The 26,953-nt window shown below is 40.8% G+C and overlaps 1 protein-coding gene across 7 annotated transcripts in view; it reads right to left on the bottom strand.

Moving 5' to 3' along the window:
• Nucleotides 1–1,813: 1,813 nt before the first annotated feature.
• RUNX1 (RUNX family transcription factor 1) overlaps nt 1,814–26,953 on the bottom strand; it is a 210,614-nt gene continuing 185,474 nt past the window's right edge. For 6 of the 7 annotated variants that reach the window (XM_073361365.1, XM_073361383.1, XM_073361374.1 and 3 more), the window contains 2 exons: nt 12,794–12,955; nt 5,421–6,560 (listed from right to left, as the gene is read on the bottom strand). In XM_073361365.1, the coding sequence (XP_073217466.1) occupies nt 6,067–6,560; nt 12,794–12,955 (656 nt within the window). In that variant the 3' untranslated portion in view covers nt 5,421–6,066. Of the gene's footprint in view, nt 2,171–5,420; nt 6,561–12,793; nt 12,956–26,953 lie in introns of those variants that run through there. The other variant, XM_073361398.1, reaches the window with a different exon arrangement.

Below are 26,953 nucleotides of genomic sequence, written 5' to 3'. Positions count from 1 at the left end.
GGAGCTATCAGGGAACAGCAACGGTGGAGTGTTCTGGTGGCAATGTCTCCTCTTGAATTTCTCACCCACCTTCTTATCTGCCCAGACAGCAAGCTCATCTAGGGAGGTGGAGATGGAAGGCATAGGCAGCTCCTCAGGGTCCTTCCTGGCTCCTCTTCCTTGGGATATAGATGGGCAGCAGATGGTGGCTTGCAATGGCTCCTTCCATGTGCATGAAGAGGGAAGGTGCTGCCAACACACACCTGGGACCTGCACATAGTCATGTCACCACCACCACACAAGCCCGGGAGCGTGCTCCTTGGACAGTGTCTCTTCCTTCCACCCCGCCACCAGTTGGCAGCTGATGTGGACTATTGTCCAAGCTGCTGCAGTCCAGTTTACACTGTCAACCTTAGCAATACTGCGGGACAGGGAGTCTCAAGGGGCTCTAAAGTGGAACTTATTGTGAAATGTGTTACGGTTGAAAGCTCTGGGTTGGATCCCCCTAGACTCCTCTAGTAAGGTTTCACTCCCACCTGCTCCCATCAACCTAAGCAAGCTGAGAGCTCCGCTCTATTAGCCTCAGTATCATTTTCAAGAACTAAGATAAACATTTCCACTGGTGTGCCCTTGATATAATAGTGTTTGGTGTTTGTTGCCTCCCTGCTTGGCATGTTTAAGCGAGAAACCAAATGAATAGATTCCCAGTACCTCACCAATTTCTCTACAAGTGCACTCACTCTGGTTGTGTGGCTTTTCCCAGGCAAAGGAGGAAAATCTGTGTGGGGGACCTTCGCTAAAATAGCAGCAGCCCAATGCTGCTTGTGCTGAGGCAAGTGCTGCTTCGGGGCCATACTGAACTGAGTTACCAGTAATTCTGTCAGATGAGCACATCAGAGCAAGCTTCCACAGAACATGGTTCTGTCTGGGGTGTGGCTTGTATGGTTACTGCGCCCAGTAAGAGAGTTTAACCATCTCTAATTCAGAAACAGTTTTTCCTTAGTTCATGTTTCTGACCATAATTTTATAGTGATTGCATGAATCATCACGTGAGGGACTGTGTGGTGTCTGACAAGGTGTCATATAGCAGAACAGATTCTCTTTATACTGGCTTGTTTTGTAGATCTCATTGACAACGTAAATGAAGGCAAAACTGATATATACTGTACTGCACCTTGCTGTATGGAAGGATAAGAGGCTTAATTTGTATTATATAATACAGTATATTGACAAATTTAGTGTAAAGCTACAAAAACATATTTTAAAATATATGCACAAATGGAAGATGTAAGATTGAACTTTCAGTCTTAGCTCTGTTGATCCACTCGATTCCCTGACATTAATGTTGCATTAATGCTAGTCATTGGCATAGCATTTCTTCATTTGTTTGAAAAAAAATTGCCAATGCCCCTTGTAAGTTACATTATCTAGGACTATTTGTTTTGATGCTTCCTGAATTAAAGTACTGCTCAGCAGAGCCAGACAGAATGCATCCTACAATGCCAAATAAAGTGGTGAAAGAGATAAGATACTGTTGGAACACGCACTGAAGACTGCAAGTCTCTTCTGAAACAGGGGAAATTTACTTTAATGTTTTGTATCTGAAGAAAGATCTAGAGTGGGAGAGAAGATATAGGACCTCTTGGAAAGTTCTGATTTAATTAAGAAGCCAAAGACTTAATTCAATTGTTAGGCCTCCGCAGCACTTAAGTTCGATTTTGAAGACTGAAGTGGCCTAATAGGTCTTTTGCTGGCCTTCTCCAGAAGGGTATGGAATTAAAAAAAAGAAAAGAAAAGAGTAAGCATGTCAGCATATGACTGGCAAACTTTAAGGAAAATCTTTTTGAAATTGTGACTGATACCTTGCCAATGGCCTTTCACTGTCGGAGTTATAGGCTATTCCCTTCCTAATAAAAGAACAAATCAATCCAACGTGCATACTTGCCAAACATTTTATTTGTCATTCACACTAATTATAATATTGAATTTACAGAAGAAACTGTGGTACAAAGAAAGAAAGCAAGTCTCCATTCGAACTAAGTTAGCAGTCCCGCTGCTCGGCATGCTAGTCATAATGAATTTTCCTGTAGCACTGGACACTGTCTTCACTACGTACAGTAAGTGTCTACTTTGACGTGGTATCTAGAGACATCTTGTAGTGGGGGAAATCTACTCCATTTTCTTTTCCTATCTGGTTAAAACAACAACAACAACAACAAATAAACCACCAGTGCTTGAAAGTTTCCCCTTCTGAAAATGTTCAGGGTGACAGTGTTGAAGGAAAATGTGACCATTCCAGTACATTGCAATGTCTGTTTTGTAAACATATCCAGTAAATGCAGAACAAACATACTCTGGTGCTGTTCTGATAGGATCACATTTCCCATTGTGTTCTCTATCAGATTTACCATACAGTCATTTCAGACTGAAAGTTTCTTTTTTAAAACGAAGTCATAACTGTCACAGCCAGAAAACCACAAAGAACCCACAGTTGTTTGCACATTCATTTCACCCCTACCAAAAAAAAAAAAAAAAAGAAGTGAAGAGTGTTTGAGAGAGACCATGCTATAACTGTTTATAAAAGTGAATAAAATGTAGTTAATTTTGAAGCCTAAAATAACTAAGTTGGAAAGAAACAAGCTTCACTCCAGTATTTAGCCAACACAAGGATAAATTCATTAAAAACGCAGAAAAATTTAAAAAATGCAGAGTAATTACAAGCACTAACAAGATTTTGCTATGTAGCTTTTTAACTCTATTTACATACATAAATACAAGTAAGTCTGTTGATGCAACTCTTCTACAATAAGGAGGAAAAAATGCCAAGTGATCAGTACTGACCAAGCTAAATAAACAAAAACTGTTATGATGCAGGTAAACAAGAAAGAATTTTGCTCAAATAAAAAATCATCTATTATTTCTGAATTGTCAAATACACGAATGAAAAAGGTCACTCAGAAAATAATAATGAATGTTTCAAAGACAAAGGTAAACCAGGACACATATCACCTATCTCAGACTGTGGGCCACTTTCTGGAAATTGATTGTTTCCTTTCCAAAAAATTATTTATCATAATTATGCAAAAAATCCTCAGTAGCAGTATGACAGGATGGGCCTGACTGCCACATACACAAAGGCCTGCTCTGGCTGTGTAACGGGGGGCCTTAAAGTGGGTATAAATGTAACTTACAGAGCAGTGTACAGGGGCCATCATGCAAATGAGAGTTAAGTCCTATATTTACTTAAATCTAATAGTAATTTGACTGCTAAGCTGGGTTGTTTCAAACATGGTTACAAATGATAGTTTGCAAAAAGAACATTCAAACCCAACCCTTGGGGGAAAATATGAATTATTGTCTATTGTAGTGGGATTAGAATCCTGAGCCGTCTGCTGGGGCAGAACAGTTTGTAGGGAAATGGAACTGTCCTTTTAGGTTTAATTCAACAATGGGAATGATAACACTGAATTAATTTAGAGATGCATGAATACAGGAAATGTCTTCTTTAAACTTCCTTCTTTCAACTGCTAAGTGCTTTTGTACAGTCTCAAACACATGCCACGTACATTGTCCTCATCATTTGTTGATGAGGAAGACAATTTCTTAAAAACAAAGTATATGGCTACTGGGCATGAAGGGGGGATAGTTTTCAAAAGACAGATGTGGTTTGTTTTCTGGCCAATTTATGATTTTTCATGTGGACTTGTATGGATTCTCCAGTAGCGCTACAGTCTAAGCAGTGAAGAAGGACTTTTTTCAAGGTCACTGGAGACAAGAGACACTGACTATGCAAAGGGTCACAAAGGCTGGTTTAAAGTTCAGGATGGTCACCGTACTTTCAAAATATACTTTAACGCTTTGTGTCTTCCACTTCTTTTGTTCTTAGCAAATTTAATATAGAATTCTTATATTGAACTAAAAGGACAATGCCAATTTATGTAGTTTAAATAATAAGAAAACAACTTTGAGCTTCCACTGAGATCCTTTGAAACATTCCCCATTTTCTGCATGAGAATGACCTTATTCACCATGTTAGATGCTTCAATTTGTAACTTGTTTTATTCCAAAGTGCTACTGCATCTGACCAAAACAAAGAAGCAAAACCTAACATATATATATATATATAATATATATATATATATTTATATAAAGAAAACTCAAAAAAACAAATGGTTTTAAATAAGTCCAGCTGTTTTGCTGCCTGCAGCCAAGGATCTTTGTAATTCAAATCCTTTAAATTTTTTTTTTTAAACATCAAACGCTGATCTGAAGTCCTGCTTTCAAATACTCTTCTGAGTGGACCTGCAATTGTTTCACTAATTTAAGAGGTACATTAAATAACAATCAGATCATTTTGAATGCACACATGTCAACATCAGCAGTTTGTAATTAATGAGTAGTACAACAAATGCATTCAGACCAAACCCTCCAATAAAATAGTGCCTTAAAATTTACAGTGACATCTGATATGTTTGTGCTGTTAATGATGGGCAACAGTGATATTCCATAATAGCAGATTAGTACTATTATAATGCATTGCAAATTTTCTACAGGACAGAATATTCTGTGCACCAGTTTTGAATATTCTTCTTCCTTCAGAACTATATGACCACAGAACTTTTAAACTCCACTTGTTTGATATTCTGGTTTCCAGTTGAGTCTGAGAGCACTTTTCAGCTCCATTTACTTGTGATTTGTTAATCTGCTTTCTTTTTGAATACACTGGTATGTAGAGTGTTGTGCTGGAAACTTTGCGTGGAATTCTGACCCCATTTAAGTCAATGGCAAACCTCCAATTGACTTAAATGGCACCAGGATTTCACTCTTGGAGTGCCAACTATATGCTAGATTCTGTCCTTGGATGAGTACTTGACTCCTACTAAAGTCAATAAGAAGCCCAGGCAGGATCAATAGCAGAATATGGCCCTAAATATTTCGTTGAAGGGAGATGCATGACCCCATTGTGTCTGCTTTACAAATTATATACTTCCATACTGCTGATCCTTAAAGTGTTTCAACCCTTGGTGTTGAAAGACCAGCAGAGGAAAAGAATGACTTTATAGGGTTTCAAATGGCAGATTAAATAAACGGAGCAAAATGTAAACAATATGGCTAGATAACTAGACGTCACGTTACCCATCGTTATGTCAGCCTTTTTTCAATGTTATAAATTTACCTTTGGCTGCTGTAAAAAAAAAGAGCATATTTAAATAATAATAGTATCAACAAATAAGAAAAGTCTAAACATCAAGCATAAATATTGAGGAAATCATCATAGTACAGTAGTTGAAAATGACCTAAGGCTGTAGCCACTGCATTAAACGAAGTCCAAAAGAAAAAAAAGTTAAACTACCTCATTGAAAAGGGGCTGATTCTTTCAGTTGACAAAGCAATAAAGAAGCAAGCATGATTTTTTTTAAAAGTGAAATCTTTTTGCAATGTATAAGGTGCCAAAAAAGAAATAAGAGAAGTTAGATGCAAAGCAGGATGAGTTGCATCCTTAAAAATTAATAATAATAAAAAAAATCCATATTCTTTGGAATATATAACCTGGTAAAAAAGTCAACGTCCAAGATATAAAACTTCTCATTCACAGCATTGCTAAATCAGAAGCATTCACAGTTTCCCTCTGGGAATCTTCCTATACTTCCTTATAACTAACACGTTCTTATGACTAAGTATACTCACTAAGATTGTGTTAGATTTTAAGTCTGAAAATTAGAAGTGAACCAAAGCACTTTTTAGGACTTTGGAGACCTCCAAAATAAAGGATGTTTGGAGGCCACCGGTCCGAAAACAGCCTGGGTGTCTATCTACCCACCTTCCCTATCTCTAGACCAACTTCAATGTTTTCCTTTCCAAAGTTCAGCCCTTGAAAAAGGCTACTTTTCTGGAATGACATCCCTTCACTGATTGGCTAACACCATGACATCATTCCTGAAGTCCTGACTTCTGGACCGTTTGCTTCTGAAAGTGATGTATAAACATGGCAGTGCCCACAGGCGGGAAAAGTTATTTATGGGATACCTATGGACATTAGCAGATAAAAAGCACTTTAGTCCTGGCCCATCTCTACTTATAATTAATTCAGTATGGTCGCCATACTGCTTCTTCCAGCCTTGCTGTGGTGCCCATGTTGGTAGGGGAGTTGCTGTGACTACCTTCTGCCTCTACCACATCGCTTTGGTTTGGAAGATTGGGGTTGAGGAGAGTAGACCCTGTGGAAGCATTAGTGCAAGGAGGGAGGATACGTGGGGGTGACCGATCTCCCCCAGACATCATGGAGAACTGGTATGACCCTGCTGATGTTCCGTAATAGAGATGGTAAGAAGGTGAGCTGGTCTGAAATGGGCTGCCTTGAGACTGAGAAGAACCAGGATATGGAGGAGGGAGATAAGTGTGATATCTTGTGGCAGTGGTCATAGCAGACATACCAATTCCTATTCCTGAACTGACAGGTGTTGGGGTGTAGGTGAATGCTCCAGGATAGTGCATACGAGGATCAGAAATTGAAGGAAGAGTAGAGAACGGGCGATCAATTCCCACCCTGGGATCACTGAATGCTGTTAGGTCAGAAGCACCTAGTTTTTGAGAGAAGAAAAACAAATCAATTTTAAATGGAAAGAACAAGATTTTAATGAGTCACAAAAGGACAATGCTTTCTCATGGCGGATCAGTGATAGGGTATTGGGTAACACTGGCTATCTGAAACTTTTGGATTCATTTCAGTAAAGGGGCAATTAAGAGGGATTGCCCTTGCCCTATAGGTTTTATTTGTTTGTTTGTTCTCAAAGCACTTACAGCCTACGCAGCATTTACAGTTTCAGAGTGCTCTATAAACATTAACAAAATAGTCATCACAGTGGTCTTGTCAAGTAGGAATACGATAGTAACAAGTAGCTTTGGAGAGGGGGAAACTGAGACACCAAAGCTAAGTAATTTGCCAAGGACCACACACTGGCAGAGATGGGACCTTGAATGCAGGTGTTGCAGGTTTTCAGTCCAACGCTTAGTCTCTTATAACTGCCTTATTTGTCTGTCTTAAAAATCGGAAGCTCCTTGGAGCAGACTCTGGTTTGAGGTATACATATATGTGTTCTGTACACTACAGCTAATGATAGTGGTCCACATTGCCTATCAACATGACTGAAGTTAAGAAAAATCAGGTCTCTTTAAGGTGTCCAAAATTGGGCACTGAAAAATGGAGTCTCCTGAAATCACTACTGACTTTTGAAAATCTTGGCTTTAAGAAATCAACAAAATGACATCTGTTGCAGATTTGTTTCCAAGTGGGATACTTTGGGATTAAAAGATTGAAGTGGGTTTTTTTATGGAAATGTTTCACATCTGACTGAGCTGAACATCTGATATAAGAACGGCCATACTGGGTCAGACCATCCAGCCTAGTATCCTGTCTACCAACAGTGGCCAATGCCAGGTGCCCCAGAGGGAGTGAACCTAACAGGTAATGATCAAGTGATCTTTCTCCTGCCATCCATCTCCACCCTCTGACAGACAGAGACTAGGGACACCATTCCTTACCCATCCTGGCTAATAGCCATCAATGGACTTACTCTCTATGAATTTATCCAGTTCTCTTTTAAATCCTGTTATAGTCCTAGCCTTCACAACCTCCCCAGGCAAGGAGTTCCACAGGTTGACTGTACGTTGAGTGAAAAAGAACTTCCTTTTATTTGTTTTACACCTGCTACCCATTCATTTAATTTGGTGGCCCCTAGTTCTTATATTATGGGAACAAGTAAATAACTTTTCCTTATTCACTTTCTCCGCACCACTCATGATTTTATATACCTCTAGCATATCCCCCCTTAGTCTCCTCTTTTCCAAGCTGAAAGGTCCTAGCCTCTTTAATCTCTCCTCATGTGGGACCCGTTCCAAACCCCTAATCATTTTAGTTGCACTTTTCTGAACCTTTTCTAATGCCAGTATATCTTTTTTGAGATGAGGGGACCACATCTGTTCGCAGTATTCAAGATGTGGGCGTACCATGGATACATATAAGGGCAATAAGATATTCTCCATCTTATTCTCTATCCCTTTTTAAATGATTCCTAACATCCGGTTAGCTTTTTTGACTGCCGCTGCACACTGCGTGGACGTCTTCAGAGAACTATCCACATTGACTCCAAGATCTTTCTCCTGATTAGTTGTAGCTAAATTAGCCCCCATCATATTGTATGTATACTTGGGGTTATCTTTTCCAATGTGTATCACTTTACATTTATACACATTAAATTTCATTTGCCATTTTATTGCCCAATCACTTAGTTTTGTGAGATCTTTTTGAAGTTCTTCACATTCTGCTTTGGTCTTAACTATCTTGAGCAGTTTAGTATCATCTGCAAACTTTGCCACCTCACTGTTTACCCCTTTCTCCAGATCGTTTATGAATAAGTTGAATAGGATTGCTCCAAGGACTGACTCTTGGGGACCACAACTAGGTACCCCTCTCCATTCTTAAAATTTACCATTTATTCCTACCCTTTGTTCCCTGTCTTTTAACCAGTTCTCAGTCCATGAAAGGATCTTCCCTCTTATCCCATGACAACTTAATTTACATAAGAGCCTTTGGTGAAGGACCTTGTCAAAGGCTTTCTGGAAATCTAAATACACTATGTCCACTGGATCCCCCTTGTCCACATGTTTGTTGACCCCCTCAAAGAACTCTAATAGATTAGTAAGGCATGATCTCCCTTTACAGAAACCATGTTGACTTTTGCGCAACAATTTATGTTCTTCTATGTGTCTGACAATTTTATTCTTTACTATTGTTTCAACTAATTTGTCCGGTACTGACATTAGACTTAACGGTCTGTAATTGCCAGGATCACCTCTAGAGCCCTTCTTAAATATTGGAGTTACATTAGCTATCTTCCAGTCATTGGGTACAGTGAGCTGATTTAAAGGACAGGTTACAAACCATAGTTAATAGTTCCGCAATTTCACATTTGAGTTCTTTCAGAACTCTTGGGTGAATGCCATCTAGTCCCAGTGACTTGTTACTGTTAAGTTTCTCAATTAATTCCAAAACCTCCTCCGGTGACACTTCAATCTGTGACAATTCCTCAGGATTTGTCACCTACAAAAAACGGCTCAGGTTTGGGACTCTCCCTAACATCCTCAGCTGTGAAGACTGAAGCAAAGAATTCATTTAGTTTCTCTGCGATGACTTTATCGTCTTTAAGTGCTCCTTTTGTATCTCGATCATCCAGGGGCCCCGCTGGTTGTTTAGCAGGCTCCCTGCTTCTGATATACTTAAAAAACATTTTGTTATTACCTTCTGAGTTTTTGGCTAGCTGTTCTTCGAACTCCTTTTTGGCTTTCCTTATTACATTTTTACGTGTAATTTGTCAGTGTTTATGCTCCTTTCTATTTATGACAGCTAAACTCTGGTCCCATTGCTTTGACACAGATGAAAGCGGGCTTCCTCCCACCATTGCCTCCGCCAAAGGGATTAAAGAACCTGAACAGATAATGGCCTCCTTAAAAGGATCTTCATCCTGACTCAGATGAATGGAAGCTGTCAGTCCTCTGACTTGGCAGCTATGTATTATCAAAATAACAATAATAAGAAAACTTTCCTAAGACAACTTCTTTCCGACAAGGGGCGGAGTCTGTATGAAAGGCATGTGTGTGCAGAAGGAAGCACTAGGAAGAAGGAAAACAAAGCACTCTGCTCTGACTGGATTGAAAGGTAGAACAGACATATTACAGTGTCAGGTTCTGACAGCGTGTCATAGCCAGCTTTCTTCAATGAGTTTCTAAACCTTTCTTAGAAGAACTCTGACATATGGTGTAGGCTTTGTTTCTGAGTCTGCCATCTTACAAGTAGGCTGCCTTTTTGTTTAACAAGATCAATGAACCCCTGAATACTTCCTTCCACCATACAGCACCACATTGCAATTTTAAATTGCAGTTATGCAGTATTATGGAATGGTGGCAGCTAATCTACAGTGAAGGTTGACGCTAGGTTCACATTGTGGTCCTGATATTCAACGCTCCCTCTACTACCAACTTCTCCAGAGAAAGATCAGTGTCTTTGAAGTTTCACATGCCACACCTAAGGCCAGGACAGGGTTTGTTTATGGCAAATCTGACAAAATCAGAAAATGAATTTTAATGTTATGATGTTTCAAAAAGGTCCCTGTTCATCAGTTTGAAAATTTTCCTCATTTTTTTTCTTGACTATCAGAGCTGCAGTTAACTTGCCCTACAAACTTCCAGGTTGTTGTTTTGCTGATCTTGCCAAGGAGAAGTTCCTTGGAGTGTTTTTGTGTGCAAGTGTGGGTTTTCCTGGGGGACTTACAATGATACAAAGAGAGATTTTATGTGACTACGGAAGAGTATTTAAAATCTAAATAATATCCCACAAACAAAAACTTAATTACAAACTAGTTAAGGTTGCTTGAAGGCAAAACCCACCCACCCAGACCCATGAAAGCAAGGAAATTGCAAGTGAAAGAAGCACTCAGACAGCAAAAATTGGGGATTGGTCCTGCTTTGAGCAGGGGGTTGGACTAGATGACCTCCTGAGGTCCCTTCCAACCCTAAGATTCTATGATTCTATAACACTAACTCCGGTCACTGACAGATTCTGCATCTCCACATGGAACCCCCTTCCACCTCCAATAGATACAGAAACAAATTACACCCCTCAAATTCATCTGACGTGCTGTAATGTAAAACCTTTCCACCGATCTCACAGTTTCCCACATAAAATAACTCATCATACAGTAACTTAGTATGCATATTTCTATAATAGCTATAAGTGAATTTCCTCGAGATCAGCATTAAGGTTTTGTAATACTGTCCGCATGAGATGAACTCAGGGCATGTGGTGTATTTCTTTATGTGTTGGAGTTGGAAGTGATTTTCCTGTCAGTGATAATGTTATGCCGGAGTGGTAAGGGAAGATGAAAGAGTGTTCCCTTTACACAGACACCTGTACGCATGTACAAACTGGAGAAAAAATGGGGGCAAAAATATGTCTTAAAAAAAAAGAGTTTAAATTAGTTTTCCTACCATCTTTAACACACACACACATACACACACAATCTGTATGTTAAAGCTGGTCAAAATGTTTGGTTTCAAAACAATTTTCAACAAAAAAATGGTTTTTCATTTGTAAATAAAATCTTTCCTGGACAATTTTGTTTGGTTTAAAAATTTCTGGTTTGTCAGCTAAAGATTTTTTCCTCCTGATTTTTCTTTTTTCTTTCTCCCTTTTTTTATTTTGCTCATGGAAAAGGGGGTGGTGGGAGGAAAAAAAGGAGTGAAAGAGGAAGAAAAAACAAAAATAATCAAACCGTTTCATTGTCTTGGTTTTAGCTTGTCACTGAAAAACAAAACCATTTCACAGAAGTTTTTTTTTAAGTTTTAATTTTCCACAAAAAGCCATTATCAATTTTCAGCCTGCTTTAATATCTAGCTGTCCCCTAACCTTGACAAGATAACCTACTTCTACTGAGAAGCCCAGATAAGGATAGGTAAGTGATTAAAAAGTGCATCTTTGAAAACAGTATTTTTAAGCATGTACAACCCACTGCAAGTCCAACAGCAGCATAGACTATAGACCACTCAAAGGGTCCCACTGATGTCAGAAGGATCCCTACCGACTCCAACAAGGCCAAAATTTGCTGCCAAGGGGTAAAGTTCCAAAGAGCTGTGCAGGAACTTTTGTTGTGTGGTTCCCATTCATTTAAAGAGAATTCATGATGGTGAACACCCAAATGTTGGTTCAAGATTAATAGATTCATAGATACTAAGGTCAGAAGGGACCATTATGATCATCTAGTCCGTCCTCCTGCACAACGCAGGCCACAGAATCTCACCCACCCGCTCCTGTGAAAAACCTCTCACCTATGCCTGAACTACTGAAGTCCTCAAATCGTGGTTTAAAGATTTCAAGGAGCAGAGAATCCTCCAGCAAGTGACCCGTGCCCCATGCTACAGTGGAAGGCGAAAAACCTCCAGGGCCTCTTCCAGTCTGCCCTGGAGGAAAATTCCTTCCCGACCCCAAATGTGGCGATCAGCTAAACCCTGAGCATATGGGCAAGATTCACCTGCCAGATACTACAGAAAATTCTTTCCTGGGTAAAATGTGGGGGTTAATGTCAGTAGATGGACTGTGGTAAACGATAAAAAACCAGGTGGTAAGTGTTCATTTAGAGATACATTTTTATGTTGGCCTGTAAAGTTCTGCAGTGCAATTCGACAAAGACATAACATGACACAGTAAAACACAACACTTAAAATGTCAAAAAACCCATCATCCTCTGTTCAGCTGTAAGCCCCTAATCTTCTGTGATCTGCTCTGAATTTAGTGTGAGGGAAGGAAGCAGAGATGAAACATCCGCAGCATTCATTTCTTGGCAGATATTGCAGCTTTCCAGCAATCTAAACTATTTTTATAGTTCTGCATATCTCCCATTTCAAAGCAGCTCAAATTAATTTCTCTTCTGGTTTTTGACAGTGACATTCTGGATTTCCCCATCACTTAGGCAAAGCCAAGTAAACACTTGAAAACATTTTCTTGCAGACTCAACATGTTTTTCATCCCGAATTGAGTAAAAAGTTAAGAAGCTCCAACCACTGGTATCTCTGTGGTTTGGAAAGAGTCACATGGCTTTGGTGGTACCTGTGTAGTGTGAAAAGAAAAGGAGGACTTGTGGCACTGTAGAGAAACTGGTTAGTCTCTGAGGTGCCACAAGTCCTCCTTGTCTTTTTGCGGATACAGACTAACACGGCTGCTGCTCCGAACCCTGTTTAGTGTGAATAACTTTTAGGTACTTACTTGAGAGTCGGCTTGAGAGTTCCGCAGTGAGGGATGTCATGCCGCTAGCTCTCCCAGGTGAAATTGGAGTGGCAGGGTGCACTGAGGGCGTCGCGATTGACCCCAAGTACTGGTAGGATTGATCATAGGACCACGGAGGAGATGGCTGTACTTGCCTTGTATCTGCAAACGAAAAGCAGTATTGAGAGAGAGAGAGGTTATTTTTAGCTTCTAAACACCCGTGATCAAACATAGGAACTGAACCAAATCATAGAATCATAGAATATTAGGGTTGGAAGGGACCTCAGGAGATCATCTAGTCCAACCCCCTGCTCAAAGCAGGACCAATCCCCAATTTTTGCCCCAGATCCCTAAATGGCCTCCTCAAGGATTGAACTCACAACCCTGGGTTTAGCAGGCCAATGCTCAAACCACTGATCTATCCCTCCTCCCAATGGTTTATACAGAAACATCATTACAATTCACTTCAAACATTCCCCTTTGTTAAGACGCCTTCAGACGAATGGCTCTTTAAAATGTTATTTGTGCTGCTGGGATTTTTGATCAGTTGAAGCGTTTTGCTAATTCACAATGATGGTGGTCAGGGAAAAGCGGACTAAGCTTCCAAAGGTGAAAGTGTCAATGCACAAACTGTTCATTGTTGAGGTACATTAGTATTTCACTTGTGCAGTGTTGCTGTTGCTGTGCCACAAAAGTAAGACTCACATGTCACTGAGTAGAAGACAGCTATGCTAAATTGTGACAGTTTAGACTGGGATATTCAAAGGATGCTAAGGGAGTTAGGTGCCCAGTTCAAAAGGGTGTGGGTGTCTAATGCCCTTAAGCTTACTTGAAAATTCCAGACTTCGTTCTGTGACAATTAATTTTGTTAGAAATAGTGATTACAGTGATTACGGAAGATTTGTTAATAGATGTGAATGAAACGAATAGAGCTGGATGAACTTCAGAAACAGGAGTTCTTGTGCAAGCCTCTTGGAACTGAAAAATTGAGAAAACAGGATATTTCATGATTTCTGGTGCTTCTAGGCGAAATCTGGAAATGCAAACAGTTTTTTTTTTAAATAGGGCAGAAAGTTAACCAATTATTTTTTAGCCTCAGAACTAGTTTGACTTAAGTTTGGGGTCAAAGGTTTGTAGCAGGGATGAGGGGCAGTATTTATATTTGTCCAAAGCAGTTTGTTCATTGTAGGAATCACCTCTTTTTGCCAACTGAGCATCCACATGTGAAACTGGCATTTTCCCACCTGCACAACCTGTCTTTTACTTTCAGGAAAAAACACAAAGCAAGAATGGAAATTGTCTCTTTTTCCCACAAATCTGAGGTTTCTCACTAGTTTTCCCAACAGTGAGAATTTTCTCCTACCGCTCAAACTGACCAATTGTCTCTTTGAAAGACACAAATATCAGAGTGGCAAAAAGCTGATACCATGCACAGAATGAATACCAGCATGGAAAGAAATGCTCTCAAGTTCTAGGTGAAGGACTTTGAGCTTCCATAAGAAACCATATTTGGAGATTTTTATTTTGTTGCCAATTATGGAGATGAGATCTACATTTCGTTTCTTTTGTTTGTTTGGAAGTGGAGATTTATCCAAAAGCAGAGTGGAGTAACCTGGCCTTTTAAAAAGTTACTTGTAAAGCTACTTGCAGATTAAACCTACTAAATCAATCTAGTCCCATTGATTTCAATATGTCTATTCACCTGAGTGCCAGGATAATTGGATCATGGAAGGACCAACTCTAGCAGGGAAACTGTATAGTTCAGTCTCCTTGCCCATTCAGTCTTTGGTGAATCTGCTGAGACTGCTATCCCAGAAGCCAATTTTTTTTACCTCTTTTATCTGAAGGATTTTCTAATACCCCCATCACTGCAGAAGAAGGTCCCTAGTGGGCTTTCTGGACTCTCTGCTTTTCTTTCTTCCTTGGAGGGAAGAAGCTCCACTTCATTTGTATTTGCTTCTGTTTTCCTTCACCACCATTTCCAGTTATGGTAGGAAAACTATTTCAAAGAGGGAAGGCTCTTGCAGCATGCCCTAAATGTGGTCATACTCTGAATTAGTCTAATCGGCCCTGGAAGTTTGTTTCACAGCGGAACCCCCGTGATTCAGCATACTTATCTCCTGCTCTCACGTGCTCTGTTTTGGCCGATAGGTGTTGAAGAAGAGTGAGGAAGGATCTCTACCTATGGGGATCGACATGTGAGTAACTTTGGGAAGGAGCAGTAGCTACCCATCATCTTTCTCTGGCTCTTCTTGGAAAGGATAATGGGAGGCAGTCACACCACCTATTCCAGTTATGCCACGTAGATGGATCAGTACCACCTTCTCACTGATTGTGTCTAAAACTAAAGGAGTCAGCAGTCTGAACACTGAAATACGAACTCTACCCCTCTTTTAAGGCCAGTTCAACTGCCTCAGTGCTGTGCCCTGGCCAGAAACCCAAGAGTGGTGTATTTTATGATGCCTGCACATGCCCATTAGCAACTGGACAGAGGCTACCAATATATTTGCTCTAGCTCATTCAAGGTCCACTGTCAATTACTGTTGACCTGAGATGGATTTGAAGCAGTGACAGAGAAATGAAAGGCTCTGTATCTCATTACTAACCCCATAACCCATCTCAGTCTTCCTCAAGTAAAAAAAATCTAACTGCCAAAAATCAAGCTTATATTTTGTTACCTGAATACCCAAACACATAATTTTCATTAGTAGTTGGCCTAGAATGGCTTTAAAAATGAAGAGCTCTGATTGGTTAACAAATTGCATTCCATTCAATTACACTAATGCAGCATAACCACAATACCTGGGTTGGAAACTCACTGACCCCATCCGCCTCTTCCTTCAGTCATTTACTACCAAATAAAGTGATGAAAATAGCACTGGAAAATTTCTGTAGGTTTTTTTTTTGAGGGGTGGGGGTGGGGAGAGGGTTCTGCCACTGTTTCAGTATTTAGGGCTTCGTTCAACTCCCACGAAGGTCAATGGGAGCTTTTCCACTGACTTCAAAGGGAGCTGGAAATATTTCTGATATCCTTCGTTCTTTAGGACCCAACAGTGAGCTTTCAGTTTATCTTAACTTGAACTGCAGACTGTCACAGCTGGAGGCAGAATGAGGCTGTTTAAAGAAATACAATTTCCCCCCCTCAAACTCACCATTCTCTTCCAATCAGAGTAAAGATTTAATTTTATCAAAATGAAGCAACCTGGGGTGGGGAAGTTGGGGTGTGTGTGTGTGTGTGTGTGAGAGAGAGAGAGAGAGAGAGAGAAGTATGAAAACCTGCTTTACAAAAATCTGAGTTTCTTCACAAACCATAGTATCTCCAAAAGAATCTGCAGAGAGAGCCGGAGGTACTCCAGTTTAACCTCAGGGAAAATAATAGGGGCTTTAGGGCCTTTGGGGTCTTAATGCCAAATAGGATTGCAGAATTATTTAAAAGGAGATCAAAACAGCATGAAGTCAGTGGAGCTGCAGCTGTTTATACCAATTTAAGGATCTGGGCCCAATTCTTTCTGCATTTCTCCTATTAGCATGTACTTTCATTTCTGCTTTTCATCATAGGAGAAAATATATTTCAAAAAATGAAAACAGTTAGTAATTACAATAAAACACTCCAGGGCAATAATTACAGCACAGTAATTCACACCTTGTTGTGTAGTCACTAGATCTCGGCCTCCTGCCTAACAAGCTTAAGCATGATGTATTGGACCATCTTTTATGCCTCGTCATGTTGTAGTGCCATGAAAACGTTGTGGTGTTTGGCTTTTTTAAAAAAGCCCTCATAATTAAACAGTGCCAATGTTGCGTAATGTTTAATGGTTAATAAAATAAGCTTTGGCAAAAGACTCAGGTAAGAGGGTTAAATCTCTTCCCTCCCATGTTGCTTCTTGTGGTCTTACATATAGCATTTTTCTAATGATTGTTGCAGTGGAAAATCAAAGCATAATTTGCAGAAGGTTGGCATCTTCAAAGAATGTTGATAATTCTGCCTTCCAACCTGAGATTTCACCGTCACTGGTTTGTCAGCAGGTGGCACTGGAGAACTTTTTGCACAGCCCCATAATTGTTAACACATATTCCAGCTAATGTGTGCTTGGCACCAAATAATTGCACTACAGAAGTATCATGCCTTAACAGTGGTGATTTTCCAGAACTGTATGACCCACGACTGCAAACAGTAGTAAGGTTGGCTTTGAGTCCCCATGCAAAATGCCATTTTGCACATGCAACTCTCCCAAGAGCTGTCTAAGCCATTTATATAATACTTGTAACACTCTTTAGTCCAGTAGAACCCACAACTGTACTCTGAAAAGTGATTGTGTAAAAGTAGTGCCTTCTTACTTAGCAGATCTGTATTCAGTCTCATTTGCTGACTTTAGGGACTTTTTCTCTTTTTTTATTGTTTGTTAGCACTGCAGAACAAGAGTGAGCAAATACCTGCCAGGCAATGGAGTTGCACAGATATAACTCAGGGCATAATTTGGCCTACAGAACCTTTATTAATGGCAAGGATGCATGAGGAGGAGAGAACTCAGCTTGGCTTCAGAGCCCAAAGTGATTTTGTGGGGCAGTCATTAAAAAACCTCCCAAATAGCTCTTTACCTGTAAACTGAGCACACATGACATAGAAATCAGTGAGACACAACAAACACAGAGCTTCACGATGCCATTTCTATAGAACCACTTTTCAGATCAGACTTGCACTTCAAAATGTAGAGCGAAATAAAGCCAGATGCTCAGCTGGTGTAAATCAGCACAGTTCCATAAACTTCAATAGAACTGTGCCAATTTACCCAAGCTGAGGATTTGGCCCCTTTGTTGTGGTAGTGGATGGGTCTGTTTTCATCACCCACTGATTTCTAAGGTAAAAAAAAATCCATATTGGACCATAGGAGGGAAACGACATAAAAGATCTTACAATCTAAAACTTCTTAATCGTTGTGGTATAAAACTAATCTCTTAAAGAGATTGGAAGTTTTAAGTTTAAGTGGTCAATCAGATATGGAAATCAGATAGGTGGTACCACTGTGCCTATGAGAATGAAGAGAACTGTCTTAACGATTATGTGAATTTCTGTCTTGTCTGTGCTGGGTAGGATACAATCTGCCTTTGGAGATGGTTTGTGCCACCATAGAACAGAGTGAGACAGCATACTGCATAGTACAGAGTAAGACAGATCTGTGTCACGGCAGATCAGACATTACAGTCTGATTTTAGCCAAGTGGAGCAATGTGAGCCAAATCTCACTATGACATAGTGTGTTTACTGGAAGCTTCAGCAAGGAGCTGCAGGATGTGAGTCAGTTTTTCATGGTGCGAGTCAGGATTGAGAATGATGCATCAGTAATCAGCAAGGTAATAGGTACCCCCTTGACTAGATTTGGGTGCATTTTACCTCCATTTTACCTGGACGCCCCTGGCTAAACTAGGGTAAATTCCAAAGGCACCACATGAAAATAATGTTTCATTCCCATAAACAATACATACCTAGCTAAAAAGTCTTATTATCTTGACATCTTTCCTTCCAGAAATGATTTTACAGCACAAGGGTCAATGGGTAAAAGGGAGTCACCCACAAGTATATACAAGTAGCAAACAGTTGCTTAGCCAGATATCTGTATCAGTTAAAATTCCATAATAACATGAGTCAGTCCCTGGTAGCATGCTGCAGACAAAATGTGAAACAGCCTCTGCAGTTGCCAGCCATTTCTCTCAAGTTCCAAAAATGTCTGTCAGTCACACACACAAAATTTCTACCAGTCACATAGTGTCAAGCTTTGCAACTCCTCCATGGTCCTGGCTAGCACCTTAAAGGGAACATCTGGCACAAAAGATGGGATGAAAGAAGGCTGGGATCCCATCTCAATGGCTAAGCAGGGGCTTACTAATGTCATCCCAGAGGGAGATAAGAAATGACTAGGGCCATCAACTACTTTACGAAGCTTCACTGACTCCAGTATTCATTTTCTTTTTCCCCACCGCCTGCATGATTTGCCAAACTTTCCAAAGGGAAGCTGTTCTCATTGTGTGAATTTCCCTCTCTGCCAGTGTAAGTCAGGAATGGTCTTGATTAGACATGTTCATTCAGAGAGGTTTCTTGCTGAACAGGGGCAATGGGCTGAGAGGAGGGAAGTTTTAGGCCTCAGGAAAAGAATGAAGACATTTTGCAAAGTTCTTTTAGTTTTTTTCTCTCTCCCTCTGTCCTTTTACTCTCCCTTTTTTTTCCATAATCTTTCACATTCCTTTCTCTGCTTCATCCACTGCCACCCTCACCATCTTCCATCTACTCCTTCCAACCTCAGGTGCACAAAGGACCGATTGGGGCCCTACAATCTTGCACGGATTTGACCTGATCTCCCATCCAGCAGCATGACCAACATGGCTCCATCACTCTCTCCCTTTCCTACCAACTTGGGGACCAACAAATCACAAAGACAAGCCTTAAATCCCAGCCTACAGCAGCACTTTGGAAAGCTGTGTCACCTTTCAGCAGCTGAAAGGATTAGTCAGTGACTTTGAGAAGGTGGCACTTTCCAAAGGGCCAGGTCATCGCTGGCAGCAGCAGACACACAAGGCAAATATTCTAACGCTTCTCAGTGCTAGAATATGAGGAACTGGAAAATTACAGAGCAAACTGTAAAAATTCCACCCTCACCTATTTCACTATACAGGGTGCTTCCCCTGAGCATGACACACGGTGGAAACTACTACGCTGCTCTGTCACAGCACAGAGCCATTTCCCAATGTAACGGCGAGGAGATGTTTGGGCTTCATGGAAGTGGGCACAAATTTTAGGGGTGGGATTTTTAAAGCCACCCCAGGGCTTGAAAATTGGAAATGAATGGGAATTGGGCATCCAAATCCCCACTGCGGCTTTGAAAACCTCACACTAGATTTGCAATGGTTGACGATGGCTCTTTTGGCAGAGAATTTCAGTGGCTGCCACCACTCCATTGTCTTTACATGCTTAAGGTTTAGCTGCCTGTTCCACATTGACTTCAGTGCCTTCCTCTGCGGGAGCCGCAAGATTTTTGGATCCCCCCTTTTATATGCACTTCATGGCACACTGTTGGCTTGAAATCTCTGATTGTGTGGAGCCCCCAGATTACCTCATGTAGCCCTTCCACTATATGAACTGGTGTCAATGAAGGCCACACCAGATTACGGTGCACATCATGTTTTCATGGCACTGCCAAAGCTACTTAATCTCCAGAAAAGGCACCTTTCAGCACTGGCCTCATACCCCAGTATTTACTTTTATGTCAGCGCTTCTGAGGTTTTGTGAAATGTTCAAACTGTTTGAGGAGTTCTAGAGGAGTCTGAGCCTCTGAATTGTTTCCCATGGGACCATGAAATGCGTGCAGTTCCACACAATTCCTGCATTGGCATCAGTTCCTTAGGTTCTAGAGCACAATATGGGTTAGAGTGGCAACCTTTCAAAAGGTTACTCTTAATTGCACCATATTAATTTACCTTTACTGCGGTATTTGTGGAATTCCCTAAGCTTATTATTATTGCAGAAGTTGCCAACATATGCTGGGTGTTCTACAGCTATGTAAGAAGATACAGTCTCTACAAAGTGCGCAGCCTATAATGTGAGAGACGAAAAAGGAAACACAAATATTGGAGAGGATGAGACACAACAGGCCAAGAGGCCAAGGTGATGGCTGGCAGTTCTAGTGTTAGTTTTGCTTTTTATTTATTTTCTATGTATCATCAGTCCCCAACTTGCCTTCTATGTAGCCCTAATTTGTCAGTTGGCTACTTTCTTTTAGGCATTGCCCAAGAAATGAGTCTTGAGGAGGCAAATCCCGGAGTGCCTCTAACTGCTGGGGATCGTCATCCTCCAGTTTTTAATTTCCCCCACTGCAATTCTGTAAAATAACACATGAACAGTTTCAACTACTTCTTCTTTAAAAATGGGTGGGTCAGGGGATGTCACTGGGCAGCTGGCCCCCGTAAATGAAGTAGGTCCAGAACCCCTGTGCCAGAGCAGGTTCTCCTAATTGGCCGATTAAGACCAGGATTGCAGCTGGAGGCTAAAAAGGATCAAGGAGAGACCCAGTGAAGTCCCTGGAGGAAACCAGGAAATAAGAGTCCCAGTGAGTTAGAGCAGACTGGTTCAGTCAGAGGCAGGTGAGAGCTGCAAGAGGCCAGAGGGACTGGAGAATGTCCTGGAAGGAAGCAGAAGGTGTTTACAAAGCCAAGGTGAGCAGCAAGGCGGGGTTTCTGATTGGCATCTTCAAGCCAGAGAGTCAGGGCTGGAAAGGGCTGAAGGCAGGAAGAGCAGCAGAGGGAGATGCCTGCTGGCTCTGAGCCAGAGCCTAGGGCCAGAGAGGGCTCAAGGCAGGGGTGCAGTGGAGGGACTTACCCTCTGACATCTCCAGGGCTGGAAAGCTGGGCTCAGAGGCACCATGACAAGTGACGCTCCACTGGCTAGGATGTTCCCAGCATAGAGGCTGAGGGGGTTCCCACTAGGAAAAGCGGGGTTGCACCCCAGCTAGAAGGGCAGGGCTGGCTCTCCTGGTACTAGGACAGGAGAGGACTAGGCTGAGTGCTGGGGTGTGGTGAGGGAAGCTGGGGCTGTGGTGGAGAGCTGGGACATGGTGAGGAATGCCAGGGTTGTATGTTGCACTTACTGTTTGGACTATGTTGGGGGACTGCTGGTTTATGGTACTGGGACTGGTTCTGTAATGGTTTAGGGGCACAGTACTTTTGGATTACATGAACTCCACACAGGCTATGTGTATATTTGGGCAGATGCTTTGGACTATTTCTGGGGACTTAAAAGGAGGGGAAACTAAGGCAGGTGTGCTTGCCACATGAGGGTGCTCTGGTAGGGCTGCCCTCTTACAGAAGGGAAAAAACAAGCACTGCCTAGTAGTTTGTTTTAACTTGTTTCACTCTATTCCAGGCCATGTCAGCAAGTGAATGCTGCAAAATAGCTAAAATGGCAAAAGGATACCAAAGGCAATGGAAGAAAGTACTTGCTGAAGGGAGCCCCCATCCCTTCCATTCTCCTACACTGTGGTTTAGGTCCTCCCTAATGAACTATCCAAGCTAGAAGCAGAGAACAGCTTGCATGCTGTATTGTACTGCCAAATAAATACATAAATAATAAAGATGGAGTGCTTATGAAATACTGATTGTCTGGGGGCCCCTGGGCATCTTCTGCCGTTCTTCTTGCTAACCTGATGCCAACACTGGGAGGCGCAACAGAGCAAGCATTGAACTGTGAAAACTGTGATTTCACAATCAGTGTGTGTGCTGTTCTAGCAGGTTAGTGCATAAGCTGCTCAGATGAAATATAAACCATCTCTCCCACTGAGTAAGCACACTCTTTCTGGGCTGGCGTCACTGTTGCTTTGAAGAAGACGACTGCGTTATGTGCAAATGGCAGAGTCTCGCAGTGCCAGCGACACACAGAAATCAGAAAGCTAAGTTTTGTAAATTAAGGATGAATTGTTCTTTGTCTTCTGAGGTATGACTCACCCTGGAGAGTGATTTATTTATTTATTCAAAAAACTCTATTCCTTCTCCCCCCACACCCATCTTCCTCACTCTCCAAAAAAGAATATTAACAATGAATGAAATCAAAGTATTCAACCCTGACCTTCTACTTTTTTGGCTTCCTGTGAAAGGCACTCAAGCAGACTCTGGCATGGTGCAGTTTTCCCCCCTCCCTGTCCCCAAATTCTCTCCTAGAGCATAAAAAGAATAGCTAGGAAATCATAGCTCTAAGACTCAGGAGTCAAAGAATACCTTGGCTACCATGACAGCTTCACACAAGCTATTGCTATATTCTTTATAATAAGGCCTGGCATATAACTGACCCTTATTATTAATTATTATTATTATTATTATTTGTATTACTGTAGCTCCTAGGCACCCCCTTCATACACCAGGCCCCCATTGTGCTAGGCACTGTAATAACACAGAACAAACATTATTATTGGCCCACCTTTCAGCTCCACTGTTTCAAACATCTGTTTATCTAGGTACTTATACATTCCCCAGCATTGCAGAATTTTAGCACCCCACAAATGTTAATGAATTTACCTTCACACCACACCTGTGAGGAAGGACAATATTATTATAATCCTCAGTTTTACAGATAGGGAACTGGAGCACACAGATATCAAGACTCCAGTTCAGCAAAGCACATAAGCGTGTGCTTTAAATGCTGAATCAAAGCTTAAGTGAATTGCTCAAGGTCTCAGGATCTGTAGCAGAGCCACGTAGCTAGAGTGCTGGTTTAGTGCCCTAACCACAATACCATCCCATCTCCTGGTGGCTACTACAATATTTTTCTTGTACAAGAGAGGGGAGATTCAAGGAACCCACCAATTGCTTTCTGGTGCCAGTCCATGGGGAATGGTGGAGGAGGATGAGCCGTGTGGTCAGCGGAAGTGGGGTTGCTCTGATTTCATAGCTCCACCATGTTGTGCCTGCTCTCAGCAGCCCTGGGGTAAGGGTCACTGGAAACGTAATTTGCCAATTGCCAAACCACTAAGACATCTTCTTGAAATGTCATAGAAGGACTTGGGATCTTGTGTTCGAAAGGACAGTCAAGAAGGCACACAGCCTGGTTTTAATTCATGTAGAATTGCCTCCTATTTCTATATATATGTTTGAAGACCATTTAATTTGAGGTTGGACATTTCTTAGAGGAATTATTCCCCTTGGAAATAAAGAGTAGCAAAGAAGCAAGTCACCTGAACGAGTCTGTACAGACTGCTGTGGGACACAGTGATAAAGAATGACTACAACATGGCGTCAAGTATCTCACAGGTAGCTCCTGAAGATGTGAACTAATTACACCATATTAAAGTTCTCTAGCTCACAGATAAGCAAAGACTCCTTCCCAGTCTCGTCTTTCATACCTTCAGCACTTCTCTCTCCACATGAAAGCTGCATAAGAAAAAACTTGCTCTCTGGAGTTTGCAGTCATTTTATCCACCACAAAACTTGACCTTGATGTGAACTAATTAGGATTGAAATAGACTAATAATACAGGTTGGCAAGGTGGAGCTTTGTCAGTATAAAAGAGGCCTTTGAAGATAACAGCCATTTACACTTTCATGATCTCATCCCTAGTGCTCAGAAGAGAGAACATAAACTAATAATGTGGAATTCATCTAGGGGCATTCTACACACAGCAGCAGAATATCACACCTTCCCTCACCTCCCCCCAACTTTTATTCAGGATGGCAAATTAAATCTGCTGGGATTCTTTTAAATTCCAACACAGATTATTATTTAAAAAAAAAACTTTTGTTAATAAGAAGACCTCTGATGATCTAAAGATGCACTGGTTCATTTTATTAACTTAGAGAAAGTAAATGACATATCAAATGCAACCTTCAGACTTTAACAGATGAAGTCACCTTGAGAAAAATGATACCTAGCACAGTAGTATGAAACCTCTCTCCAAAGTACAGCTTTGATTTACAAGGTGAAGTAAGGACTCCATCATGTGAACATATATTTTTAAAGTTACGTTGGCTTAGACTGTACCGTGGGTTTTTTAAAGTAGATAACTGAGATAACTGACAGGTTTCAGAGTAGCAGCCATGTTAGTCTGTATTCGCAAAAAGAAGAGGAGTACTTGTGGCACCTTAGAGACTAACCAATTTATTTGAGCATAAGCTTTCGTGAGCTACAGTTCACTTCATTGGATGCACTGAGATAACTGAGAAACTGTTGCTATTTAAAGTCCTAAATGAAGTGGGTGACTTGTGAAGAAAACAATAGCTCTTGAAAACAATATTAAAATCTCTGCTTTTCTAAACACTGAGCTAATGATTTACATCAAACTGGTTTACAGAAGATCTGCAAAGCTGAAATGAAAAATGAGTTAAGCCCCCAAAAATGTGCTGAAAGCCCCAACTAACTGGGCGGTGGGACACATTCAACCCATAAATACATTTAACATACCTTTTAAAAAATGCTTTCCTCTCTCTGTGAAATCCTCTGGCACTTCCTGTTTAGTTGAGGAATGCAACTTACTGTAACATTGTGGATATCAGAAATTCCATGCAGCCCTATGGCACCAGTGAAGTCACAGAAGGCTGTATCTTGTGATTCTTTAGGCAATCGGAAAATGCCAGAGGATTTCATTTCCAGAAAGAAAGTAGTAAAAGAAAGGTAAGTGAAAATGTAATAGCCTCCCCCCCACCCCCAGGTCATATAAGCAGGGGTCTTCAAGCACACGTATCTGGGTTTGGTTCAATGTTAATGTTAACTTTGCAATTCACTTTTCAATGCTACATTGACAAATTTCAGATCAGGACAAATCTAAATCTGACGGAGAAGAGATATAAGTCGTAAACTGTGAAGTCCAAGTGTGGGATTCTCAGAAGCACCATGGAGTTTATACTCCTAAATCACTTTTTGAAAATCCCATCCAAAGTGCACAAAATGAACCACGTGCACACGTCTTTGTAGGACTGGAGCCATTGGCCAGCATCTGCAAAGTTAGGTGCCTAAAGTTAGGTCCCTAAATATGTGGTGTGAGTTTCGAAAGTGCAGAGCACTCTCGGCTCCTACTGAGTCACTTGTAGTCATTTCATCTATTAGCAATTTGATGTCCGTGGGAGTTGCAGGGACTCAACACCTTTCAAAAACAGGCCACTTAATATAAGTGATGAAATATGAATTTGTGCTCCTAACTGTAGGTCCCTACATTAAAAAGAATGGCCTTCATTTCCATTTTGTGCCCTGATAGTATTACAATAGACTAGGGAATGAAAATAAATTTATATATAGCTGGAACTACGCAGTACAATTAAAGGAAAATTGTAATATATTATAAAACAATCTTCATCATAATATCTGATTACTATTTATTTAAAAAAATGTTGCAAAATGGCACATATGAAGAAATGAATAATTAACATTAATAATTAACAAGAAGTCATAACTTTTTTGACAGTCTGAGAACATCAGTTTTTTGCATAGCTCAGCATGAATAAGGAAAACTATTGTATGTTCTGATTATTTGTGTAACTAAAAAAAGAATTTGCATTAAACCACTGATAAAGTAACCACAACTCTTTTCAAACAACTTGGAAAGGCTCCTCCTTCCTCCATGTTTCAGGAAGATGAGTTACACTTCCTGTGTCTCAAATTATGTCATCTGACTAGACTTTCTGCTGGGAAAGATCAGTAAGATAACAGCTCTTACCCTAATCATGGATACTGACACACCAGCAGCTATATCTAAAACTTTTTAGAATCTTGACTGATCCCAATGACACCCCCTTAAATGCATTGAAGACAAAGAGTTAATCAATAATTTTCCAGTGACCTTATTGTGCACTCCTTACCCCGGCAAACCTGCTAAGAAACACCCTCAAAGCTGAAGGAATCTTGATATGCAGTTTCCTGCTTTATTTAAAATGGTATGTCAAGACTGGTAAACCCCAAATTTGACCTACTGTACATTTTTGTTCATGCCTGTGTGGAAAGTCCAGGAACTTTTGTATGTGCGTGTATTTAGTTTTAAAAAGAAATACTTCGAAGCTCATTATTTCTAATGGGGGGAAATAATGGCAGTGGCTGAGCGCTCACATGTAACCTGGTCTGTGTGTGTACAATGCAACAAAAAACAATTTCAATCAGGAAATGGATTTCATTTTCAAGACTCCTAAGAGTTCTTATAAACAACAGCAAGAACAAATACGATCAAAGCCATTTTGACTGTCTTTTTAAAATGACCTAAAACTGCAAAGTGACGGCAAGAAGCCAAGTCCCTTTAAAGGAAAGTGCCATCTTTTACATTTTTTGCTAACATGATCCCAAAATGATGAGTTAGCTGCCCTTGTGTTAATCTCTCTTGCAAGTGAATTAAATACAAAATGGCTTGCTCCCACCCCATCCTCACATGCTCCTTTAGCCAGTCTGAACCTATAGATAAGCTGATGATGAGACACTAAAAGGCAAAAGCAGACAATTACCTAGGCAAATGTTTGAAGGATTTGGGCCCTGGAGCAAAATGCTGTTTACTAAAGACTGAAAGCGCCATTTGTACTTAGCACAACCAAGTCTGTCTGAACTCAGTCGTTCTGGATAGTGGCCACCAGTGGACTCGGAGCAAGGTTTATAGGTGTGAGATAACATCACACTCCTGTCTGTGTTTCATCGCCTCAGGGCTTTTGCAGTA

The sequence above is a fragment of the Lepidochelys kempii genome, chromosome 1, assembly GCF_965140265.1.
Source record: "Lepidochelys kempii isolate rLepKem1 chromosome 1, rLepKem1.hap2, whole genome shotgun sequence".
NCBI lineage: Eukaryota > Metazoa > Chordata > Testudines > Cheloniidae > Lepidochelys > Lepidochelys kempii.
This window is presented reverse-complemented; position numbering and strand designations above follow the sequence as displayed.